At 39.5% G+C, this 22,424-nt stretch overlaps 1 protein-coding gene across 20 annotated transcripts in view; it reads right to left on the reverse strand.

Annotated features, from left to right (window-relative positions):
- The window catches only part of LOC117298308 (dedicator of cytokinesis protein 9-like), a 97,873-nt gene that overhangs the window by 5,036 nt on the left and 70,413 nt on the right, over positions 1 to 22,424 (reverse strand). For 13 of the 20 annotated variants that reach the window (XM_033781484.1, XM_033781466.1, XM_033781472.1 and 10 more), the window contains 17 exons: positions 20,971 to 21,174; positions 19,586 to 19,666; positions 12,880 to 13,203; positions 11,866 to 11,932; positions 11,483 to 11,536; positions 7,272 to 7,378; positions 7,009 to 7,124; positions 6,520 to 6,657; positions 6,006 to 6,062; positions 5,274 to 5,399; positions 4,548 to 4,652; positions 3,947 to 4,162; positions 3,265 to 3,432; positions 2,222 to 2,344; positions 1,596 to 1,709; positions 817 to 960; positions 247 to 457 (listed from right to left, as the gene is read on the reverse strand). In XM_033781484.1, coding sequence (XP_033637375.1) covers positions 247 to 457; positions 817 to 960; positions 1,596 to 1,709; positions 2,222 to 2,344; positions 3,265 to 3,432; positions 3,947 to 4,162; positions 4,548 to 4,652; positions 5,274 to 5,399; positions 6,006 to 6,062; positions 6,520 to 6,657; positions 7,009 to 7,124; positions 7,272 to 7,378; positions 11,483 to 11,536; positions 11,866 to 11,932; positions 12,880 to 13,203; positions 19,586 to 19,666; positions 20,971 to 21,174 — 2,355 coding nt within the window. Of the gene's footprint in view, positions 1 to 246; positions 458 to 816; positions 961 to 1,595; positions 1,710 to 2,221; positions 2,345 to 3,264; positions 3,433 to 3,946; positions 4,163 to 4,547; positions 4,653 to 5,273; positions 5,400 to 6,005; positions 6,063 to 6,519; positions 6,658 to 7,008; positions 7,125 to 7,271; positions 7,379 to 11,482; positions 11,537 to 11,865; positions 11,933 to 12,879; positions 13,204 to 17,507; positions 17,751 to 19,585; positions 19,667 to 20,970; positions 21,175 to 22,424 lie in introns of all 20 variants that reach the window. The other 7 variants (XM_033781480.1, XM_033781482.1, XM_033781479.1 and 4 more) reach the window with 5 other exon arrangements.

The following is a 22,424-nucleotide window of genomic DNA, read 5'->3' on the forward strand; positions in this document are numbered from 1 at the left end:
ATTCAAAGGTATGTTGAAATGATGTCATTTCTACCGTTTGGTAACCCCTGGGGTTATAGATTCCAAGGAGCTTTTAGAAACAGTATCCAAAGCACTAGAGAAGTAGACCAATAGAGCAGGATTTCTTTATTTGTGAAAACAAAATATTGCCTGATTTTCTTCACCAGGCCGACATAAAAAGTCTGAATTCAGCCAAAAGTCTGAACAATCTCATCCCTGATTACTGCGTCAGGAAGCACGCCTTACTTGTGAGGACTGTCTTGAGTTTGCATTGTTCTTCTACGGAGCCTCGCGCTTTACCGCCCTCTGTGTACGGCATCTCATAGAGGAAGCGTCGGATGTTGTTGTTTCTCTCGTAGCTCGTCTGTCGTTCTTGGAGCTCGTTGTCGTCAAAGTACGGCTTGACGAAGGTCAGCTGGATAAAGGCAATCTTGGGATCAAGCTCGTCAGCGTTCACCTTAGGAAAATAATTGGGATAAAAATAATAATAAGTTCTTATATAGCGCATTTTACAATAGTCATACCAATGCACTTTTATCAGTACCCTGGTCATTTGGCAAATAACATTTTTAAAATCTTTCTCAGCTCCCTGTGGAGTCTACAATCCTGGGCAAACAAAGCGCTCCAGTGGCTTTTTCATTCACAATATCAACCTCTACCCTCGCAGGTACCCATCTACACCCTGGGTGAAGAGAAGCAATTATAGTAAAGTATCTTGCTCAAGGACACAAGTGTGGCGACCGGGACCCCAACCCACACTCCGAACTTGAATTCAGACCCAAAATCTGCTGCTGACACAACGAGAGCTAAACTGACCTTTGTGGAGTCCCTGATAAGTTTGACGTTCTCCTTGCCGAATTTATCCGAGAATAGATTGAGAAGTCTCTCGCATATGGAGGCGAGGGTCGTGATCTTGGGCTCTTTGTAGATGAACTCCTTACCATCATCCTCTTCAAAGTTCTGTACAAAAAAATGTAAAATTGTTCAACTTTCATGCGGAAACAGAAATGGAAATTCATATTTTATATACATTGTAGGCTCTCAACGTTTCTGGGATAAGATTTGAGGAATGTGAACTCCTTGTAAAAATAGATAAGGTTCCCTTCTGCGCTTAACACATGTTAGAACGGAACATGCTGTTGGGACCCGTGAAGAAACCATGGGCTCGAGGCTGGTTCCAAATGGTCGACCACAGTAGTCAACCAATGGTCGACCAGCCTGGGTTTGAGTCAAAATGGTCAACCTTTAGTTAACCATTGTGCACACTGTGCTCAGTGATTTAATTGCTTTCTGAGAGTCCTTGGCTTCGCAACCAGATTTTGGTTTGTTGACTCTATATGGGGTGCGTTCGTTTAGCTTCCCTAGGTCGACCCAGGTCTGCCCTCGGTGCGTTTGAATAGCTTTGACGTCATTCCAGGGGCTCACCCTGGAGAGGGTCACTTGGGGGCTGGCCCCAGGTGCATGATCGTTCGTTTAGCTCTTGTCAGGGGCTCACCCGAGTGAGCACCGCGGGGTAGACGCAGGGAAGCTAATCGAACGCACCCACAGCTATTATGAGAACAAACAATTTAAAACAGACAATATTTTTTGTGTACCTGACCGAAGAATTTGACTCTGAAATACTGTCCGAGAAGTCTCCTTCCTGAGTTGGTGACTTTCATGACTGACTTGTAGGCTTCACAAAGCTTACCGTACGCCATGGCAAGACGCTACATCAAAACAAAATCAAACCAATTCTTTCATTACGGGACATTTTATATAAATCACATCAACTGAAATCTATTTCAGTGTTAAAGGCAGGATACACTTTTGGTAATTGTCAAAGACCAGTATCTGCACATGTGCCACAACATAAAATAACAAACCAGTAAGAAAGTGGGCTCAAATGGTCATCAGAGTTGCAAGAAAATAATGAAAGAAAAAAACACCCTCATTGCATAGATTTTTGTGCTTTCAGATGCAGATTCAAATTTTCAGGGTAAAAACCGTTGCTTTTTATGAAACCCTTTGTTGTCTAGGACTTTAAAACAAAAAAACTACACACCAGTCTTGAAACAAAGGATTGTCTAGTACCTGGAAGTCTCAACGATCAAAACCGAATTCTAGTTTACCAAAAAGGGGGCCAGACTACTTTGATTACAGCCTCGGTTCGGTTCACATTCATTTGAATGACATAAAACCAAGATGGAAACACGAAATGAAGGTACTGCTTGTCTGGTACCTGGAAGTCTCGTTGCTTCTCATAGAATGGAATGATAAGCTTGTAGAGAGCTCCCATAGACTCGTATCTCTCTGCTTTCTGTAAACCCTCGGCGCAACGCTCCAGCTGCTGAAGTAATGTTTGCTGGTTGAGGTAAAGAAAATAATAACAAAAGTCAGTGTTTAAACTCTCAAGTGCGCAAGAGTCCATTTGGGTCGTTATAATAAAACCCTGTCATTTGACAACTGGCAATGCATATCTCAATTTATTAGTCATATACCGAGGGACAAACCAAACTAAGTGGTAGCAATCCCACAGTCTTCAAGACGGTCCAGAGATTGTGTTTCATCGGCCAGGGGCGGACCCATGAATATTTGCACGGTTGGGGTCAGGGTCCAATTTCATGCCTACGCTTACCGTAAGCAAACAATCAGCGCTTACGGAAGCAGGGCATTCTTTGCTTACATCAAGCAGATGTCACGGGTTAGCAAGGAATGTGTGCGCATGCGTACTCCACGTTCCTAGGAATTTCCTCGCTTACACAGCTAGCGAGGAAATTTGTAGATACATTCATCACATGATTTCGTATTGCAGGCTGCAATCCCGGCCAAAATGCTTGGGCCACCCTTTCCTGATACAACAGTTCCCTGTGCACTTCCCATTCACATTCACATTCAAGATATTTGCACCCCCCGCCCCCGCTCAATGTTGATTGTAATTCGGAAGACAGTCGGCAAATGGAACCAACATTGAAAGGGGGAAGGGGGGGCCCAACGAGATATGGCCGGGATTGTCTGAGTTAATTTCGTAATTTTGTTCCTGTTTTTAAATTAGGAGCAACATTGAAAGGGGGCAGGGGGGGCCCAACGAGATATGGCCGGGATTGTGGCATAGTTTATCTACATATTACTCAAAACCACAGTGGATGACACCAGTGGAAGGCATCACATTTTTATTCCTGTTCGTTAATCACAATAGAAGTACAGAAGAAGGGGCAAGATGATGAGAAAAGGGAATTAGGAGATTAAGGGATTACCAAGGGGTTAGATAGAACGAGATTATACCTCAGAGTACTGTACATCTTCTAATCCCGTGTCATCCTTCATTCCTTTCTCCTCGTTCTCCACGTTGGGCGAGACTTCCTTGAAGGCGACACAGCCTGAGGGGAAAGTCCCTTTCCTCTTGAGGTACTCAGCGATGAGAGCAGCGATGTGGATGTTACAGTGAGCAGCCTGAGAACAGATAAGCAACATCTAAGAGTTTTACTAACTGAAACAATGTTTGCACAGCCACAACCATGGCTACACCTTTTGTTACAAAGACACCAAATGAAAACAGATGAGTAACTTTTTGTTTTCGACAAACTCTGCACTTTTTATTCACTATTGACACAGCGATTGTCGATTGATATATCAGTAACATTGTGATAACTGCTACATGTACATCAGTGCTTTTCAAACTGTTGTTCAAAGAGTGGGCTCAAACAAAATGTGTACCCATGATTGTGGCTGTGCACAACATATAGAGGATTAAGATAAGACTAGTTTAATAGGACTAGTCTTATCTCGAGTTACTCGTCCTTAACTAGGACTAGCCTTAAGTTTTTAATATCTCCTAGGAATAGTCCTAAGTTACCTAACTGTTTGTGAACTCGACCCCTGGTCACCTACTTTTGCTAAGCAAAGTTTTTTTGTGCTAACCAAGTTTTTGTTTGTATACAGGTATAAAACTGTGCCGTATTCCTACCTCTGAGTAGTTGCTGTTATTGATATGTATGACCGCCATGCTCTCTAGCCATGTCCGTCTTAGCTCTGGGGTGCTAGCATAGGACTTGGCCAAGCTGTACTGGAGATCCACCAACATCTCAGGATCCTTCTCGTGTTCCTTCATCTGAGCCGTTGCCATGAGAACCGTGCGGATCTTCTTGGTTAGATCTCGTACATGAGAGGGAAACTGGGTATTCTGTGAGGAAAAGGAGATTCATTCAAAGTTTCAAAATCTTATTCATAGATTCATAATGATATCAATAATATGCACTTATCTCTGTTATCAATGGACTGCATTATGGGAAAGCTCCATTACAGAAAGAGGCTAGAATAAAAACGTCCTTTTCACCAGACAACTAACACCCGTTATCTCCAAGTAATTCCTTTTTGCAAACAGTTGACTAAATTTGATCAAGCATAAACAGGGCTGCTGATCAACAAAAAAGGGAGAGGCCAACTTTATGGCTAGCTAGCCCAGTTGTAAGAGCTGGAACTGGCAGGTTCAAATACCCCTCCAGTCAATTTGTCTTCGTTCAACCCAAAATTTAAAAAATCTTTAATTAAGGATGAAGTTAACTTACAGTCATTGTTTTGTCACTGTTGGCAAAATTGTTGATCATTGCGAGAGATTCCTGGAACCGGATGCTGTTTGCTTCACCGATCAACTTAGACACAGATATAATCACCTGAAAGAAAAGTAAACCTTCAAAGCATAAATGTAAGTTATTTGCGAGGTTTGTTTCTCCTTAGGGAGCGTGGCAAAAGTCAAGCACATTCTAGGCGCAAAAGAGCATTCTTGTAGGTACAAGTCTGCAATCCATTGAACCGCCAGTATGTTCTGTGGACCGCATCATTGTGCCAGGAGCAATCCTGAAGTGAATACTGCATTAGTATTTTGAACCGTCCTTCCAATGGAATATTCTGGTGGTTCTTGAGAGCATGCACTTGAATTATCCAATCCAATAAGCCATTTTCGTGTGAGATTTGAGTATTGTGTGGTACAGTTGCTTGTTATACAATGCAATATACAATACAAGGGTTTTTATATAGCGCCATTTCATTTTGTTATGTCAATTGGTTTGGGGCAAGCTTTTGTATACCAACTTCCAGATGACACCATTGTGCCACACACATCCATTCAGAATTGTGTATGGGTGTTCACTGTCCCTTACATAACTACACAAAAGCTTCCCCGAATCATGTTACATGGCAACATGGTGGGAGGGGAAACGTTCTGCCCCCATCATCGGACATGGTATACCAGACTAGTATTTCAGATCAATCTTGACTTCTCATCTAGCACTGACCTGTAGATGAACTCTGACAAAGTCTTTTCTAGTCGTGAATTCAAAGTTCTCCTTCATGATCAGGTAGAGTAAGGCGCAAGACTCGTTCCTCATGGATGGAAGCTTGGAGTTCAGACACTTGAGCGTCTAGAAAATAATAATACAAATATTACATAATACACATTTTTATTATTAAAAAAATGTTTTCCATGTCACATAGACATCACAAAGTGCTGTTCAATAAAAATCCATAGGTTATTAAGAAAAACAGATAAATTTATTCATTATTAGCAACAACGATAACAATATTAAGTGATTCTTAAAAAGGTGGGTTTTCAAAGAAAAATTTCAAGGGTATCAGCGGATCGTGTTGGCGTCGGCACCCCATTTCACAAGCGGTAGGCAACTATTGTAAATGATCGATCACCGTAGTATTTAGTTTTACCAAGTGGTTGAAGATACTGCACCAGAGGATGTCGAGCGCAGAGTGGAGTTGTTGATTTGATACTTACCATGCTTAGTAACTCACAAAAAAACTGGAACTTTTCCCTTTAGAATGCTAATAAAACAGAAGCCAACTCTAGGATAAAGACACCCAGCTATTGAACTTAGTACAGGGGACTTAACATCCAGTGTATTCTCAGTTGTTTAACGCCAATGAAACTGGATATAGACACAGGCCTGTTGAGCCAAATTGGCTCTGCACAGACTTGACTTCTCAAATAGTATAGACACACTTGAAATGCCACTTACTGCAAGACAGAGATCTCCGCAGAGCTGGGCACTTCCCTTGAACAGAGCCACTGGAAACTATGATATGAGAACAAACATCAGGAGAAACAGTTTTACAATCAAGAGCGGGGATTGAGAGCAGGAAAAAAAAGACAAGGTGGGGTCGACAAAACGTGTTTAGAGTACTTTATGAATGGTCAGACAGTAGGAGGGTTGAATGTGTACAGTATACATGTAGATGCATTCATCACTTCACTTCATATTGTAGTCTGGTGTGGTCAATCTTTCTTTCCAAACCACAATGGATGATATTGAATGGTCAACAGTAGGAGGGTTAATAATGTTCATAGAAAACCCCCTGCTTAGTTTGGTTTCAACGCTTGTGTTTCCTCTGTTGATAGTACTTCATTGTTTTAAAACACGTTTAAAATAGTCTCTAGAATGACCATGCTTCGAGTCAATCAACAATATCAAATCCTTCAAAAGAGATATAAAACCGATGTATGTATGACTTTGAGCATGAACATTCTCTCACCTTGTGTACAAATGAGCGCAGCGATGCAAAGAGATGTCTGCTCATGTCTTCTGATTGGCCGGTTTGCATGAAGGATAAGAAGAGACCCATGACTTTATGCATCAAGGGGTTGTCGCCGTCGTCCAAGTCAAGGTTAGGCTGTGGAAACATAAACAGTAAGACTGGGTTCTCAAAAAGTCTGAATTTTATTTGGATGGACTCTTGACAATGATCTCAAAGCAAAAGAGGGCTTTTTCTCCTTGTTGTCTTTTCGTTACTTGCCTCAAAGAATTATCTGCACCAAAACAATGTGGAATACCTATCCACCTCTATCAGATATATTTATCTCATTAAACTTTACCTTGTAGTGTTTACAGCAAGTCCTAAAGACATCTACATATTTCAATCCCACCTCTGCCACCAAATAAATCATTGTAGTGTATTTGTCCGACCTACCTGTGTATAGACCCTTGGACATGAATTATTGAACAGTGTACTTGTTTGACCTACCTTGAAGTGAGTACAGTAGGTCCCCATGACATCCAGGACAATCAATCCCACTTCTGCAGCTAAATTGGCTTCTTGCAACACTCTAGGTGCGAATCCAGACTCTGTTAAGGCAAAGACTGCACAACGAGAGAACATGGTCAGTAGAGAATAGATATCATGGTGCTGCTTAAACATTTACACGGCAATGGAAGTTGGTTTGACAAGGTTTTGAAAGAGAGTATGAAGAAGATAGGTTCAGGAGGGACTGGAAGTAGATTTGTTACCCATAGGTAGATCTCCATGGAGAGATCTGGTCTGGAGATGCCTGGCTCTGGCTGCAGGTAACGTCTTACTCTTCTCTTCCGCATTACTGGATGGTTTTTCACGCAACCTGTAGGGTTTGAATAGTTATTATTAGGTTCAGGACGTCAAAATATCCTTGATAGCGGAAAACTGTCGAGAGCATGACACTTTTGGTAGTATGCCTTTAAATTCATCCTAGCACAACATGAATTGAAGGATAAATCAAAAACTATTAAACTGCTCAATAAGTTCAATGACATTTTGAGAATTTTCTATTGTAAATTCATGCAAATTTAGTTTCATATAGTAATTTAATAAATGTTCCATAATCAGGGAGACCGCCAAGATAGAGCTACAGGGCTCATTTGGTTTAGAGCGCCGACACGTTAATCCGGAGGTCCTTGGTTTTCTTTCTTCATCCCCAAATCAACACAGATATTCTAAGTTTAAGAGGACTACCTTTCTGGAGCAATATTAGCAAGTGTCAGTTCTGTTTTTTTTTTTTGGGGGGGGGGGAGGATTTCCAAAAGCATCATCTTCCCTGAACCTACGAGTCATTTTCATAGCACGATCTTTAGCAGCTGGTACTCTGCGACAAGAGTTTGTTTTCCTGGTGACTTTGCATCATGTTCAGAATCAGAAATAAATTAAGTACCAACTAAGCTTGCTACAACTAGAAACCTCAATATAATGATGTCTACAGAGTTGTTTGATACCATCACCAAATAATAGCAATTAAATATTGATACATAATCGCTATGTGATTGACTCATGAAGGTGTTTGTGTTCATGTTTCTCCATTCACACATGCAAAAGATCAGTAGAACTCACGTACAATGATTTTTAACTTGTGTTAGATCATAGCTTGATGTTAAAAAGCTGATCGGGAATATGGCAGTATTGGGCAACTTCTGATCACGTTTTTATGCAATAAACAGAAAAGCTCTTAATGTGGTCTAGGCTTGGACATTTTCTTCAGGTGAGGCTTAGCTTTTTGTTCAAGAATTCAAATTATGAATGGGAATGTTTTTAAAAAGTGCGCCGAAGCAAAAACCAGAACAGAAGCAGGGCTGCATACATTTGAGTCTTGCACTCAGTGAGATTTTGTACAACAATCAAAGAGATAGTTACATTCAACGTCATTATGGACTAAGTTCATTAATAATAGCAAAATAGTCCACCACGACAGAGAAGCCAAGTTCTTTTGATGAATTATGTGTTTGCTAAATTGTTTTCATGGACTGCACATCTGCGGCTTTACAGTTCTACGAAATTGCGCCCAGCGTTTACAAACCTCATACATCAATACAGTAGACTAAGCATTCATTGTCTGCAAAGAGGCATGACTCAGGAATAGAGATTTTCCAGGAAAATCTACAATTTCGTTTTTCACAACGAAATGCTTGAAGCAGCATCTAAACCAAAATGGTGTCAACAACTGCAGTATTTGCTAAACACATCACATACAGAAATCAACACTTTAGATTGCACATTGTCATAGAAACATAAATTAACAAACAAGTAAACAAACAAACAAAGAGAAAGCTCATCCATGTGTTAGTTGCCAGTCATAAGCCACTGATTCACAAATGGGAACCTTTACTGCCATGCTGCTGGCAAATGTGATGTAATTCTTACTCCACAGACCACCCACCACCCTTCAAAATCCAACCTCATGTGTTTCGTTTGATTCTGTTGTACTAAGAACTGAACCGATAAACCAAACATGCTTTACATGGGATCACGGGTACCACCATTATCAGTGTCCAAAAATAATCTTGGTTGCATCAAGTTTTAGTGGTGGGCTCTAAATCCAATTTAGTCTACCAAGTGCAAGCGATTCAACAAAATTATTCATATTTATAGATATTGGGCCATCATTTCTTAAGTGTAATCTGGGCAGCACAGTGAACTTTGCTCAGAGTGCTGGGCGACATCTGTATAATGTCTGGGCAGGCCCGCTTGGCCCTGCCCACAGTGACAACTTGCACCATTTGGGGTCAAAGTCTCTGTGGGTTATACAGTGTAGTGCGCATTTAGGCGCTTACGATAATTTGTACGTGCAATTTAAATCCCAAAATAGTTGAGCGTGGCAGGCAGTAACTGTGTGTGACCTTGGTGCAAGGGTCAAATGATATACCTCTATAATGGTACTGGTAGGCAGAGGTACCATTTGTGCCTACCACATCTTGTCATACCCCACCACATTCATTCATTCATGCCTGGTGTTAGTTCCATTCCATCAAATAGCACTAATTAGACCCTCAGCAAGACAAACCATCTTCAAAATAATGTATTAACAAGCGCAAGACATTTTCTCACTTGTTAGCAATTCAAACTTTGCAGGCAAGCCATGCATGGTAGTTAGTTCATACAGAAGCCAAGACGTCAAATCCGACATACACACACATATCACAATATATTGGCTTACCATTGTTTATTTGGACATGGACGAAACCATAAAAAGCAAACAGGTGGAGAAAGTTAAAGAATCTTAATGGGAGATGTCAAGAATAGAAGATACGTTTCAAGGAGTTTTTTTCTTTCTTCAGAAAGTCTCATGCACATTGCACAGCCAACAGTGGAGTTTCAGGCCTGATACTTCACTCAGATTTTCGGTCGCTTATTATCCACAAATTAAAATTTTACACAGCTTGGTGGAGCGGGTTAGACCACCGAACTAAAGCTCTGATGTTTCTGATCAGCAGAGTGTGGGTTTTGAGTTCTGGCCGTGACACTTGTAGATGGACAGAGCATACTGTCCAGAACAAAAGTTTTTGAATGTTTTTTTTTGTTTTGAAACTGCATCGTCTGTCAAAATGCATTCACCTAAGAATTCTCACTAACAGACTCTTTCTTTCTGAGAAAAATTGGAGCATGGTACTTTCTACAGTAACATTTCAACAGACACAGAGGCAATGACTAGGGGCATGGAGGCGATTGCCTCTGTTGAATCAATAAAGTATCAGGCCTTGTGTTGAAAAAGTACAAACACGCAAATTTTTGAGAAAACATTCATTTTCAAAGACGAACATCATCGTTGTGAAACAAACTAAGACTTGAAATATTGAATCTCTTGAAACTAGCAATTGCATTGAATCAAATTTCCAATAGGATTCTGGGGTGAGAAGTTGGATAAACAGGCTGACAAACAGAAGTGACGGACATTTCATAATTCTTAAAGAGATTATCGTAATAAAATGTACAATAAACATTTTTAATTGAAAATAATATTAAGCCATTTCGGGTCAGCAAAATAAAAATACAATAAATTAGAAATTATCCCCTCCCCATTAGAGTTTGCCAAATAAAATTTAATAATTATGCATCAATATTGACTGTTTTTTTTTTTTTTCAATGGAAATGAATAAATGAAAAACTAGTGTTATATAAGATCTGCGTTCATTGTGAAAGCCATTATAGTTTAGTACCCAGAGTGCATAGTGCAGATAACTGTAAACAGAACTGAGCACCATCAGTCTACTATTGACACAAACCTCATTTTGTGTCACATAGGCCGTGTCTGAAACGACGACTTCGGCTACAGCTACGTCTAGATCAGCGCGTCTACCAGTGTTGAAGAATAGGCAGACGCGGGCGATCTAGCCGTAGCTGTAGCCGAAGTCGCCGTTTCGGACACGGCCTTAGACTTTAATTATTCAGAAACCAACATGGCTGCCACGTAAGTTTTAGTTTTACCGAACCATTATCAAAATAATACAGAGAGCCAATGTTTAAATGCACTGGACACTTTTGGTAATTACTCAAAATAATGTTTAGCATAAAAACTTACTTGGTAACGAGCAATGCAGAGCTGTTGATAGTATAAAACATTGTGAGAAACGGCTCCCTCTGAAGTACAGTAACGTACATTGTAGTTTTTGAGAAAGAAGTAATTTCTCACTAAAATATTTGAATCAAATTCGAGACCTCAGCTGAGGTCTCAAATTCAAACATCTGCATGATAGCACACAACTTGTGCGACAAGGGTGTTTTTTCTTCCACCATTCTCTCGCAACCTCAACGACCAATTGAGTTCAAAGTTTCACAGATTTGTTATTTTAAGCATATGTTGAGATACACCAAATGAGAAGACTGGTCTTTGACAATTACCAATAGAGTCCAGTGTCTTTAAAGAGAAAGATGAATTTTAAAACTAGAATCATAAATATTGAAGGAAATAATAACTTACCTAAGATCAATGATATGCTTCTTGCCTCTGTACTTGAAGTGATAAAGGCACATTCTGTCAAAACACAATGGAAGAATTAATTTAATAAAATAATAAATATGGACATTCGTGGTGTGCCATGTCTGTCAGAAAGATACTCCTGGCGCAGAGAAAAAAAATGCTGCTAATGAAAGTAGTCAAAGCCAAGACTGAACAATTGAGTTTTCCCAGTTAGGTTTGAAGCTTGATAGAGTGTCTACTAGTCCGAGGTTCGTTGGAAGAGAATTCAAAAGAGATGGTAAAAAATGTAAACAAGAACAATCTCTTTGAAACTGGGCACTACTAAATATAAGCAGACTTGCAGGTTATTACTGAGCAGAAAGCAATAAGGTAATTTGACTTACTCTAAGACATCAAACAGCTTGAGCTGGTCGTCTTCATTGGCTTTGCTCCACCATCCTAGAAGAACCTCTGCAAAATTTAGACAAGCAAAACAAAGTAACTATAAATTTGTTGTGTTCTTAAAAATAGAACACATCTTAGATGCAATTTTGGCCCAAGTTTTATAAAGCTGCTTATTAAGTAGAAAAAAACTATGCACAACAACTTATGCTTACTAGATTAAGGTTACCAGCCAAAATACCATGTCACATGTACTAAGTACAAAATTTGTAAGCAAAATTGTCTGCTTTTAAGCAGCTCTATGAAATTGGCCCCAGGTTGGCTCAGTGATTTCTCCTCTGCCTTTCGCCTATGTGGACCTCGGCTTGAATCCCAGACCAGCTTTTGGGAACATCATCCTCAGCACTTTAGAAGTGGATTAAAGGCAGTGGACACTATTGGTAATTACTCAAAATAATTATTAGCATAAAACTTTTCTTGGTGACCAGTAATGGGGAGAGGTTGATGGTATAAAACATTGTGAGAAACGGCTCCCTCTGAAGTGCCATAGTTTTTGAGAAAGAAGTAATTTTCCACGAATTTGATTTTGAGACCTCAGATTTAGAACTTGATGTCTCGAAATCAACCATCTGAACGCACACAACTTCGTGTGACAAGGGTGTTTTTTCTTTCATTATTATCTCGCAACTTTGATGACCGATTGAGCTCAAATTTTCACAGGTTAATTATTTCTTGCATATGTTGAGATATACCATGTGTGAAGGCTAGTCTCTGACAATTACCAATAGTGTCCACTGCCTTTAAAGAACCTGACTTATTAATTTGAAGATAAAACACAGCATTTTCATTTAACCAGGCAGACTTCAAAAAGCCTGAAATCAGATTAAAAGTCTGAAAGGATGTAGATTAGGTTTCAAGTTCCTACACAAGGAATCAAACAATCAAATGGATCCAAAAACCAAATGAATACTTTGCCTTTAAATCAAGAATCAAAGCGAACAAAAAAGAAAACCTACCCTCATTGACGTTCTTGACGACGTACATCAAGCAGATCAGCAGGTCCTTGATCTCGTGGTCCAGTAACTTATCATACATGATGGTCGACTTGCTCCGTTGGTGGCCCTTCCCGGCCGGCGCGCTCCCCGTGATCGTCGACTGCGAGTCGCTCCGCTCTGACATGTCTGAAAGCATAGAGGTGTGGGCAGATGAGGGCGCTGTTGCCGCTGAACCGCCATTCATTGCTAATAACTGAACACCGCTACCACTACTGCTAAGGGAACCACTGGAGCCGGTACGGTCTTTATAGTCCAGGGGGCGAGGAGTGGATATCAGGGGTGCACCTGTTTGGATGGGGGGGAAGGAGGTTGAAGGGTTGGGAGTGAGGATGAGAAAAAAGCGGGGTGTAATGCTCACATGGCAAATGATGCTATGGTTGGATTCTTTTACATGCAAAAGTTACAGCTGCATAATGATCATGTTTTTTTGAAAGACGCAGCATTGATTATGGAAGAAAGTACTCACCCCAGTCTTCCAAATCAACTTTCCTCATGAACCATGGTTGAGAAAGGCTTCATGCCTGAAGTCTTTCTCAGATTCAATTATTTTAGTGAGAATTTAACTCTTTCTCAAAAACTACGTTACTTCAGAGGGAGCCGTTTCTCACAATGTTTTATACACTATCAACAGCTCTCTGCTGCACGTTACCAAGAAAGGTTTTATGATATTTTATGATAAACATGTCGAATGCCTTTGAACACAATTGATGAAATTTAAAAGCGCTCCTTTGTAATGGTTATGCACTGCACTGTAACTGACAGAGACAAGCTGTCATTTAAGGGTTATTTGATTGTACATGTAAGACTTGAAAACATGATCAAAATGCAGCATGTGACACACACATTTATTAATAATGACATACAAATTATGACATGACTGTTTTATGTGACACGTTGTACTCGACAGACAACTATATGTAAAATAGGAATTAAAAACATTAACCCTCCTACTGTATGACCAGTCAATATGATCAACTGTGTGGTTTTGGAGGACGGATTAACTATGCCAGCCTGCAATTACATTATGTCGTGTTGTGAATGCCACACATGTGCAAATTCAGTTTTAGGCACAGTTGTACCACCCTACACAAAGCATGCACTTGAATTGTTTCAATTGATTGGTCAACTCGCTGGAAATATTTACCGAATGTAGGAGGGTTAACCGTTCCCAACTGATATAAATTGTGTAAAAAAAAAAAAAAAAAGTAATTGCCACTGCTGTGTTCTTTTGTCATATCATAGCTTCCAATTACAGCGTTTATAACTCTGTAATTGGAAATATTAAAACCACATTTTTAACAAATTCAGCAACAAAATACATAAAAGAAAATTATAAGGATTTTGAAAAGTACATGTAATATCATGCTGAAATTAAAACCTACTTATTATGCTTGCATTGAAAGAAAATATAAAAGCAGACATTTTGTTGTTGTTTTAAAAAAAAAAATGTTAGAGTTCAAGACATGGGGCATTTTCGAAACCATGACTTTAGTTTCAGCTCCGGCTATACCTGCCTGTTAGAAGCCCCTATACCATAAGCACATGCTTTCAAAATTAATGTCAGAGTTTAAACAGGAGCCATATACGGAGCCGTGGTTTCGAAAAGGCCATTATTGGGAACGTTCAATGCATGTTTGAAAATTATAATTACATGGGACTTGGATGCCTTGACAGAATTATCACATGTTACAAAAAACTGAATGGCGTAAATCAATGCGTAACACATACTTGTACATGCAAACAAAGAAATCAAATAAATGTTTTTCGTTGATGGATGCTGAACAACTCAAAAACACTGTCTTCATGCTGTCAACATTATTCATTATTACGTCACACTATGCAAAAAAAGGATCTTTAATGTACGGCAGCCATTTTAGTTTACTTAATTATGAGGTACATTATGTCTTGGAACATGTTTCAACAACCGCTGATTACTCACACATGGTATGAAATGAGGGATAGGGAAGGGTCTGAACAGGTGCCGGGGTCAGGGGTCATCTAAGAGTGTGACATCACACAACCAGATCTTATTCACTTTTTGCAATGGTCAACAATGCATCTATGGTAGGAAACTACATACTAGCACATGGGCCAAGTTTACAACCTGTCAACAGTGACCACTTCATTTGTGTGCCCACTATATAAATACACAGGTTCAACTTTGCAAGCGGGCATTTTTGTTTGCTTCCCAAAACCAATATACATGTAACCAAACTGAGGTTGGGAAGAAATCTTAGTCTGTCCCCTTTATATAAAAGGAAAGTTAGTATTCAGTAGTGCTTGAAGCACACAGGGTACTCAACTAAAATGGATGCAACTTAATGTGGGTCTAAGGTACAGTTTGCACATTATGAACAGCTCCCTAAAGGAACTATGTTCAGTTCCCCAAGAACTTTGTTTAGTTCCAAGGGAACTTTGTTTAGTTCCAAGGGAACTTTGTTTAGTTCCCAGGAAACTTTGTTCAGTTCCTAAAGAATTGGTTCAGTTCCCAAGGAACTGCATTCAATTCCCAAGAAAATGCGCTCAGTTCCCCAGAAACTGTGTTTACTTCCCCAGGAACTACATTTCTTAATTTAAAGGGGGAAAAAATCAATCATAGAAATGCTAATACACCTGACTCTACAGTTACAAATATTACATGCCAAAATGAAAAAAATTATCAATCGAAAACTACGCTACGTACATCTGTAAACAAATAAGAAAGTAAAATCATGTAACACTAAAATATACAAATGTCTGGAATGAAAACATCTCTGAAGAAAAAAGGTACAGAATGAGAGAGGTTAAATAATATAAAAAAGGAATAAAGCAGGAATCAACAGGTTGAAGAATATGGATGAAGTTGAATGCATCTACCATCCTATAAGAAAACAAAAAATGCATACTGGAAAGAGTTTATCGGACAGCAGTGACTCAAAATAAAGGAGCTTGGCTAGGGAGGGGGACGGGGTGTGGTTGTTGAAAGTGGGGGGCATCTCCTTTTCTCTTCTTTTCTTAAAAGAACAACGCTCAACAACTTCACTTTTTCTGACCAAAGAATAATGGGTAGTGGTATACAAGGAAATGTATCCATACTTTCTGAAACCGAGTCTGAACAGTTGAAAGCGCTCGTTGAGCGAACTTGTGGAAACAATTTGGACTATCAGGCCTGTATGCTTCGTTTTTGAAAGGGCAAGGGCACCAAGGCATTTTCTCTTTGGCAAAGGGCACCCTATGAAGAAATTGTAAATTTCTACTGGAGCATTTCAAGGGCACCAAGGCAATGGCAAGGGGCAACGGAGGCAATCGCCTCCGTTGCCTCCGTGAAGTATCAGGCCTGGACTATATATTTTGGATGTGAGATTAAAAGAATAGATTGATCTTTTTGTTGATCATGAAGGTTTTGTGTCACAGGTGGTTAACTGAGGCAAATCAAATTGCAGGATAAGGGTTGGGGGTTGATGGGTTTCCATCAATGAGCTTTGTGAGTTACATTTGAATGATGGCTTGCAATGCCTTGGTCATTTACAAGTGAATGCTCAATCTCCTCAGACTAATCTGAAGGCACAGCAATAATGGTTAATTGTCTTGCTTAAGGACACAAGCGTCACGACTGGGAGCTCGAACCCACATTCTGCTGATCAGAAACACCAGAGCTTAAGTCCAGTGTTTTTATCCGCTTGGCCACAACACTCCACATAGAAACACTGAATGTTTTCCGGGGAATTTAAATTTTCAAAGCATTCGTTTCTGATTGAGCAAGGCATGGCACCAGACATCCTTTACATCTAACTGGCAAATGACCTCATAATGGAAGCGGCACCAGGAAAGTACAGAGCAAAGAAGGAGCGGAGGTTGTGAGAAATCTAAGGGATAAACCGAACACATTGCATAGCAGTCAAAGTATTGCTGGAGGTCAACTGTGGTACAGAAGGGAGAACAACATTGGTCGGAAAAAAACGCTGAAAAAAGCCCCACGTATACGGTCATTCAATTTTGGTATACATTGAAACAAGTTTCAATCGAGGCAAAAAACACCTTTGAGGCATACAATTGTTTGTTTTTGTAGAAACAACTTGAAAGCTAATCAACTAGGGTTGGTGGTAACACCATGGAAATAATCTATTGAGTTGTGATGGTTCTTAGAATAAAAAGAAACATTGGAAACACAAACGGCACTAAAGAGATCGTCCACTTGGTTTGATTTTAAGGTGCACTTGCAGTATAGAAACCAATGTTGCCAACCCTTTTGTAACCTGCTGAATATTGGCAGAATTGATTCAGGAATAAGTTTCAGAGTTTGAAAATAAAAGTGTGGATAGACTCTAGCAATTCAATATGGCGAAGTAATCTCGTGCCATTCAACCAGATTTTGCTAAAGTACACAACATTCTTTTTGCCAACTGTGATAGAAAAAGCATCATTTAGACTTTCAAAGGTAACCAGTACCTGCGACCTCATCCTTATTGATCCCAAAGTCTTATATACTGGTTACCATTTAACAGGATACCTCATTCAGCAGGCTCAAGTAAGCCACAGATAAAAGAATTTTGGAAGGAGGAGATTCTAAAAGAGAAATTAGCTGAGCTCACAAGCACAAACAGACAAACCTCGGCTAGGCGTCACCAGCAGAGTTGGAGATGAGACGGTGGAAGTGAAACTGACCCTCCCTGACGAGATTGTCGGGGACGGGGGCGGTTTGGACAGGGAGATTTTACGAAAGCGTTGCGTTGAGGGCGTCTTTTGCATGTCCAGGATTGGTGAGTCGCGACCACCGGAATTAGTGGGGGTGGGTGGTTGAGATACGCAAGTAGTGGGGACGGAGGAACTACGTTCTAAATTTTCCATTTTTTCTTTACAGGGAATTATTTCATAAAAATATAAATTTTTTAAGGGTTGTTAATTTTATAATATTTTTTTTTTTTCAAGTTTGGGAAAGTGCATAAATTGCATTTTTTTTATATGATGGGCAATTATTAGAAATAAATAAATAAATAAATAAATAAATGATTGAATAAATTCATGGGAGAAATGATTAAATCCGTGATGAAGAGCAGCATGAAAATAAAAAGTGAGAAGAAGCCGATAAGAAATTGCTCCAACCGGAGGGCGGGGACAAAAAATCCAAAGATGAAGTTGAAATGATGACCTGATGTTGCCATGACGATCCTGGAGGTTACAAGCATGCAATCTTAGAGCTTTCCATGATAGCTAGTAAAAAGGAATTTGATGATCTACATATAATAGAGTCACGCAGTTAGCACATTGAAAATGTTCCTTGAGGTAGAAAATGCTTGTGAGATAAGTTTGGTCAAAAATGTTCTTAAAAAATTGACAACTATTTTATATTAATGAAGAAAAAAAAATTCAAATACAAAAACATTTACTGTCAGGAATCAAAACTTGCTATACATTCACGAGGATGTGATAATTCTACAAACTTTGAAGTTATGGAAAACTAACTTACATCATAATATGAATCATGAAATTTGAGGACCATTCAAGTACAATATGGTTGTATGGTCCTTTTTTCAAAACTACAGCATGGGGCAGGAATATGGCCTGGGCCAGGACTTGAGCTTAGGCTGGGCTCCCTGGGCTCCAACTGCCTATTTGAAGTCCCCTATGACAGCACACATTTACCTGATGACTGACAAAGCCTATGTCCAAACCCAGTGCCAAGCTCAAGCCCAAAACCAGACCCAAGCCCACGCCTAAGCCTAAGCTCAAGCTTTAGTTTCAAAGATAACTACCAAGGGAGTATTTGACCGACTATGAATTATGGTTTTGAGTTGTCCGGTGGTTTACAATTCACTGAATGAAGTTCACAACACATAGATCTGAATCTCAAATGAGTTCTTGCTACAGAATGAAACAGCCATGTTGATGGACACTGATGAGGTAGGACTCAATGAGATGAGTTAGTTTGAATAAGAAACCCCAAACCTGTCAGTTGTGTTAGGACACGATTAAACGCCACGTGTGAGTTTCTTCGAATTTCCGTCATTCGGGGGTCTGAGTTCGAGGGATTTAAGGGGCGAGATAAGAAATGACAACAGCATAAGTGTGTGAAGTTATTCCCTACAAACCTCAATCTTTATGCAACATTGTGTATGTACATTCTGCAGTATATTCTGCAGTAGATTGTACATTCTGCAGCATGTTTATAAGTATTATATTTTGCAGTATATTCAGTAGTGGTATACTCTACAGAACGTTCTGTAGTAGTATAATAATACATTCTGCAGTATATTCTATAATATATTCTGCAGTACATGGTAAATGGTTTCAAGATGGGTATTTTTTCTCATGATATGATCAGTATAAACAACTGAAAACATAGGTACATGGAGATGATTTTTGATGAACATTACGGCCAAAATAAACGGTATAGTAAGGTTTCTAAAACCAAAACTTAAAACAAATTACTGGTTAATTCCACAAGCGCCTGATAGCCACAAAAATTTACCCAAAATGCAGAAGGGAAAACAACAAAAATAAATGCAAAAATATCTAACTAAAAATAAAGTTGTATGGCTCAAATATAAGCAGGTTGTTATGTGACGAACTACCTGTATGAAATTTCGTTTTCAAAAAAAAATTGTGAAATAAACAAACAAATCTTTCGCGTTTGGAATTTAGCCGTTTCTTTTTGCCTTTGCTTGTTTAGATTCGGACCCACTCATACCAGACCACCGTAAAGAAGAGCTGGACGTATCTCGTCTTTTGATATAATGTGCACCTGTGCTCGTCTCACAACTGAGTAATCCTGTTTATTAATAAATATTGACAAACAAACAAGTGGTTTGGATGAATAAACATGGATATATGATAATATAAAAAACAATTATAATAACAAATGCGGTGAAGGGGGAGGAAAAAACCCAAAACGGATTTCCGGTTCAAAACAAAGAAATCACATCTCTGGGATTGTGATATGTAGTGCATGATGGGGATAGGTCAAAGTTCACTATCCAAATTACAGGAAGCTAAAAAATATATGCAGGGCCCACTTTCAAAAAAAAGCATAAAAGCACAAAAACTGTGGTTATATTTAGTCCAAAATTGTGGTTATATTTAGTCAGGATCGCTCGCTACTTCATAACTAGGATAGCTTTCACACGAGTTGCTTTTGCTATTTTTTATCCTGGTTGCAAAAAGAAATGCAAAATATGTTGGATACATTTTGTAAAAAGCTCTCGTGTGAAATGGGCTTAAGCTTCAAAGTGGCTGGTGTTATTTTTTTTACTTGTTCCCTAGAAAGTTACCCACTGCACCAAAGGTTCTCAGTTATCTATAAGCGGCAGTTGTCTGATACTAGTACAGAAATTCATGCTTCCAATTATGTTGATAAAATTTGATAAAGGTTGCACCGTCACCTCCCAGTCACCAATAGGATTAAGAATCTAAAGATATAATATTACAGCAGGTAGAACATTACGCACTGTTAGTTCCTGTTTCCAACAAGAGATTTTGGATCGCTCGGTGGCAGCAGACCTTGCAAGTAACACGTAAACGAACCAGGAATACTTATCGTGGAAGAGTAGGGGTTACCCAGTGTTTCTGTTTCACATAGCAAGAACCCTTGTTCACAGGTTTCCTCAGGCTTGCAAGCTACAGTGAGTTAAATTCACTTCCATGGTTTCAGAAGTAGATAGGCCCTATTTCATTTCAAATGATTTTGTTAACATCACATTTTGTGGCCCACAGGCCAAATTGGATGTGATTTACAAACAGAAAGCAATAATTTCCATTGTTTTCAATTTCCATTTCAAAATAGATCAAAATAAATTCCATTGTTTAAGTCGATATTATGAGCTTGGGCACCTTCCTAGAACAATGGAATTACCTAGCGTCTCTTCTGTTACCTAGCTCCCCAAAATCTCCCATTCTCATCCATTTTATTCCTGCTTAAAAAAATAAACTTTTATTTTTAACATAAAAATGATCGACTCAGAGAGTGTCGCAGTTAGTAGCAGAAAAAAAAGAGACGTCAGAAAGGATAAAGCTGAAATGTTAATTTTGCCGAGATATAATTCTCTCCCCGTTTTGAGACAAAAGAGACACACCAACCTTCTGTGGAAGGGCTAGGGGAGGCCAGAGACAACCCCCCATGACCGAGGGGAGAGTGCTCCGTCTTTCCCCCGCTCCCCGACAACGGAGTCTTACGGAAACGTCGTGGGCTTACGTCCCCTGACGAAGAGTTGGGCGGAGATAGGAGGTTTTGAAAAGAGGTGGTACTGGAAGGCATAGAGAGGTGGAGGCTACGGAGGGAGTCTACGGAAAAGAAAAATGGATGAGGAAGGAAGGAACATGCGGGGGTCAACGAAAAATGAAAACAAAAATAACGGAAAATAATCAGGAGGAGAAATCAATATTCATCGTGCCAAATCAAAGAAAACAATATCAAAATAAAATTTCTTCGGGCATGCATTATTGATAACAAAATATATACGTGTCAGTCGGTAATTATTGTTAGTAAGTAAACGCACTTTGACCCTGTATGGATAATGTTTTTGAAGGATGAAGGTCTGAGACTGTAAAATTAAAAATCCTCAAAAGTTGAGACAAGTTTCCTCTTGGTGTGGAGATGAACCCCTCACTAAACATGGCCCAATTTCATGGACCAATTTACCGTAAGGAAAGAATTGGCGCTTATGAAAGCAGGAAATTCCGGGCTTACGTCAAGAGTATTTCGCAGATTAGCAGGACACTTTTGCTTGCGCACGAGCGTACTTCATGTTGCTAGGTATTCCTTGCTTGCACAGCTAGCGTAGAAAATCGGCGCTTGCCTTGTAACACTGTGTAAGCACAGAAAGGCGATCGCAAGTGCAGAGTTTAGCAGTAAGCAGAGCCATGAAATTGGGCCCAGATTATAATGCTAGAGGGTTTACAGATTCTCTGCATCATATCAAGGTTTGGACATAACCAGGGCAGAGTCTTTCTTCTATGAGATGGGAATTTTATGTCCTTCAAGAAAATCTGAAGGCACAGGGAGATCAAATCAAACATTGACAAATTTGTTAGCAGGACATGCAGACTTGCAGGTCATCCACAAAAACAAAAAGATAAAATAATGATCAATCAGCCACATGAATCTAGAAACCATGATTGGACGAAAACAACACTATGGCGAATCTCATGCCTGTAAGGTCAAAGGTTAGAAGGTCAACTGTTAGAAGGTCAAAGGGTAGAAGGTCAAAGGGTAGATGGAGGTCAGGATATCACTGCATGCTATAGAGGGTAAATGAGGTAGGGTCGGAAGTGAAAATACTAGAAGTCATAATATATCGCTGCGGAAAAAGCGTCAACCGAAAATAGATTTGACAGAAACACAGTATCCACATAAACACCCAAGGTAAATATCGGGTACCCAAATTGCCTTTTGATCGCATGCCCTTGTTACACTCAAGTAGAAAAATAGCGTCCTGGACTTTGCCTTTTTTTCCTTTATCAAAACTGGTACAAGTGTGGAAGGAAATGTTTGTATGATAAGTGCAGTATCTTGCTTGCCATGAAACTCACTA

This window comes from Asterias rubens, chromosome 13 (genome assembly GCF_902459465.1).
Source record: "Asterias rubens chromosome 13, eAstRub1.3, whole genome shotgun sequence".
Taxonomy (NCBI): domain Eukaryota; kingdom Metazoa; phylum Echinodermata; class Asteroidea; order Forcipulatida; family Asteriidae; genus Asterias; species Asterias rubens.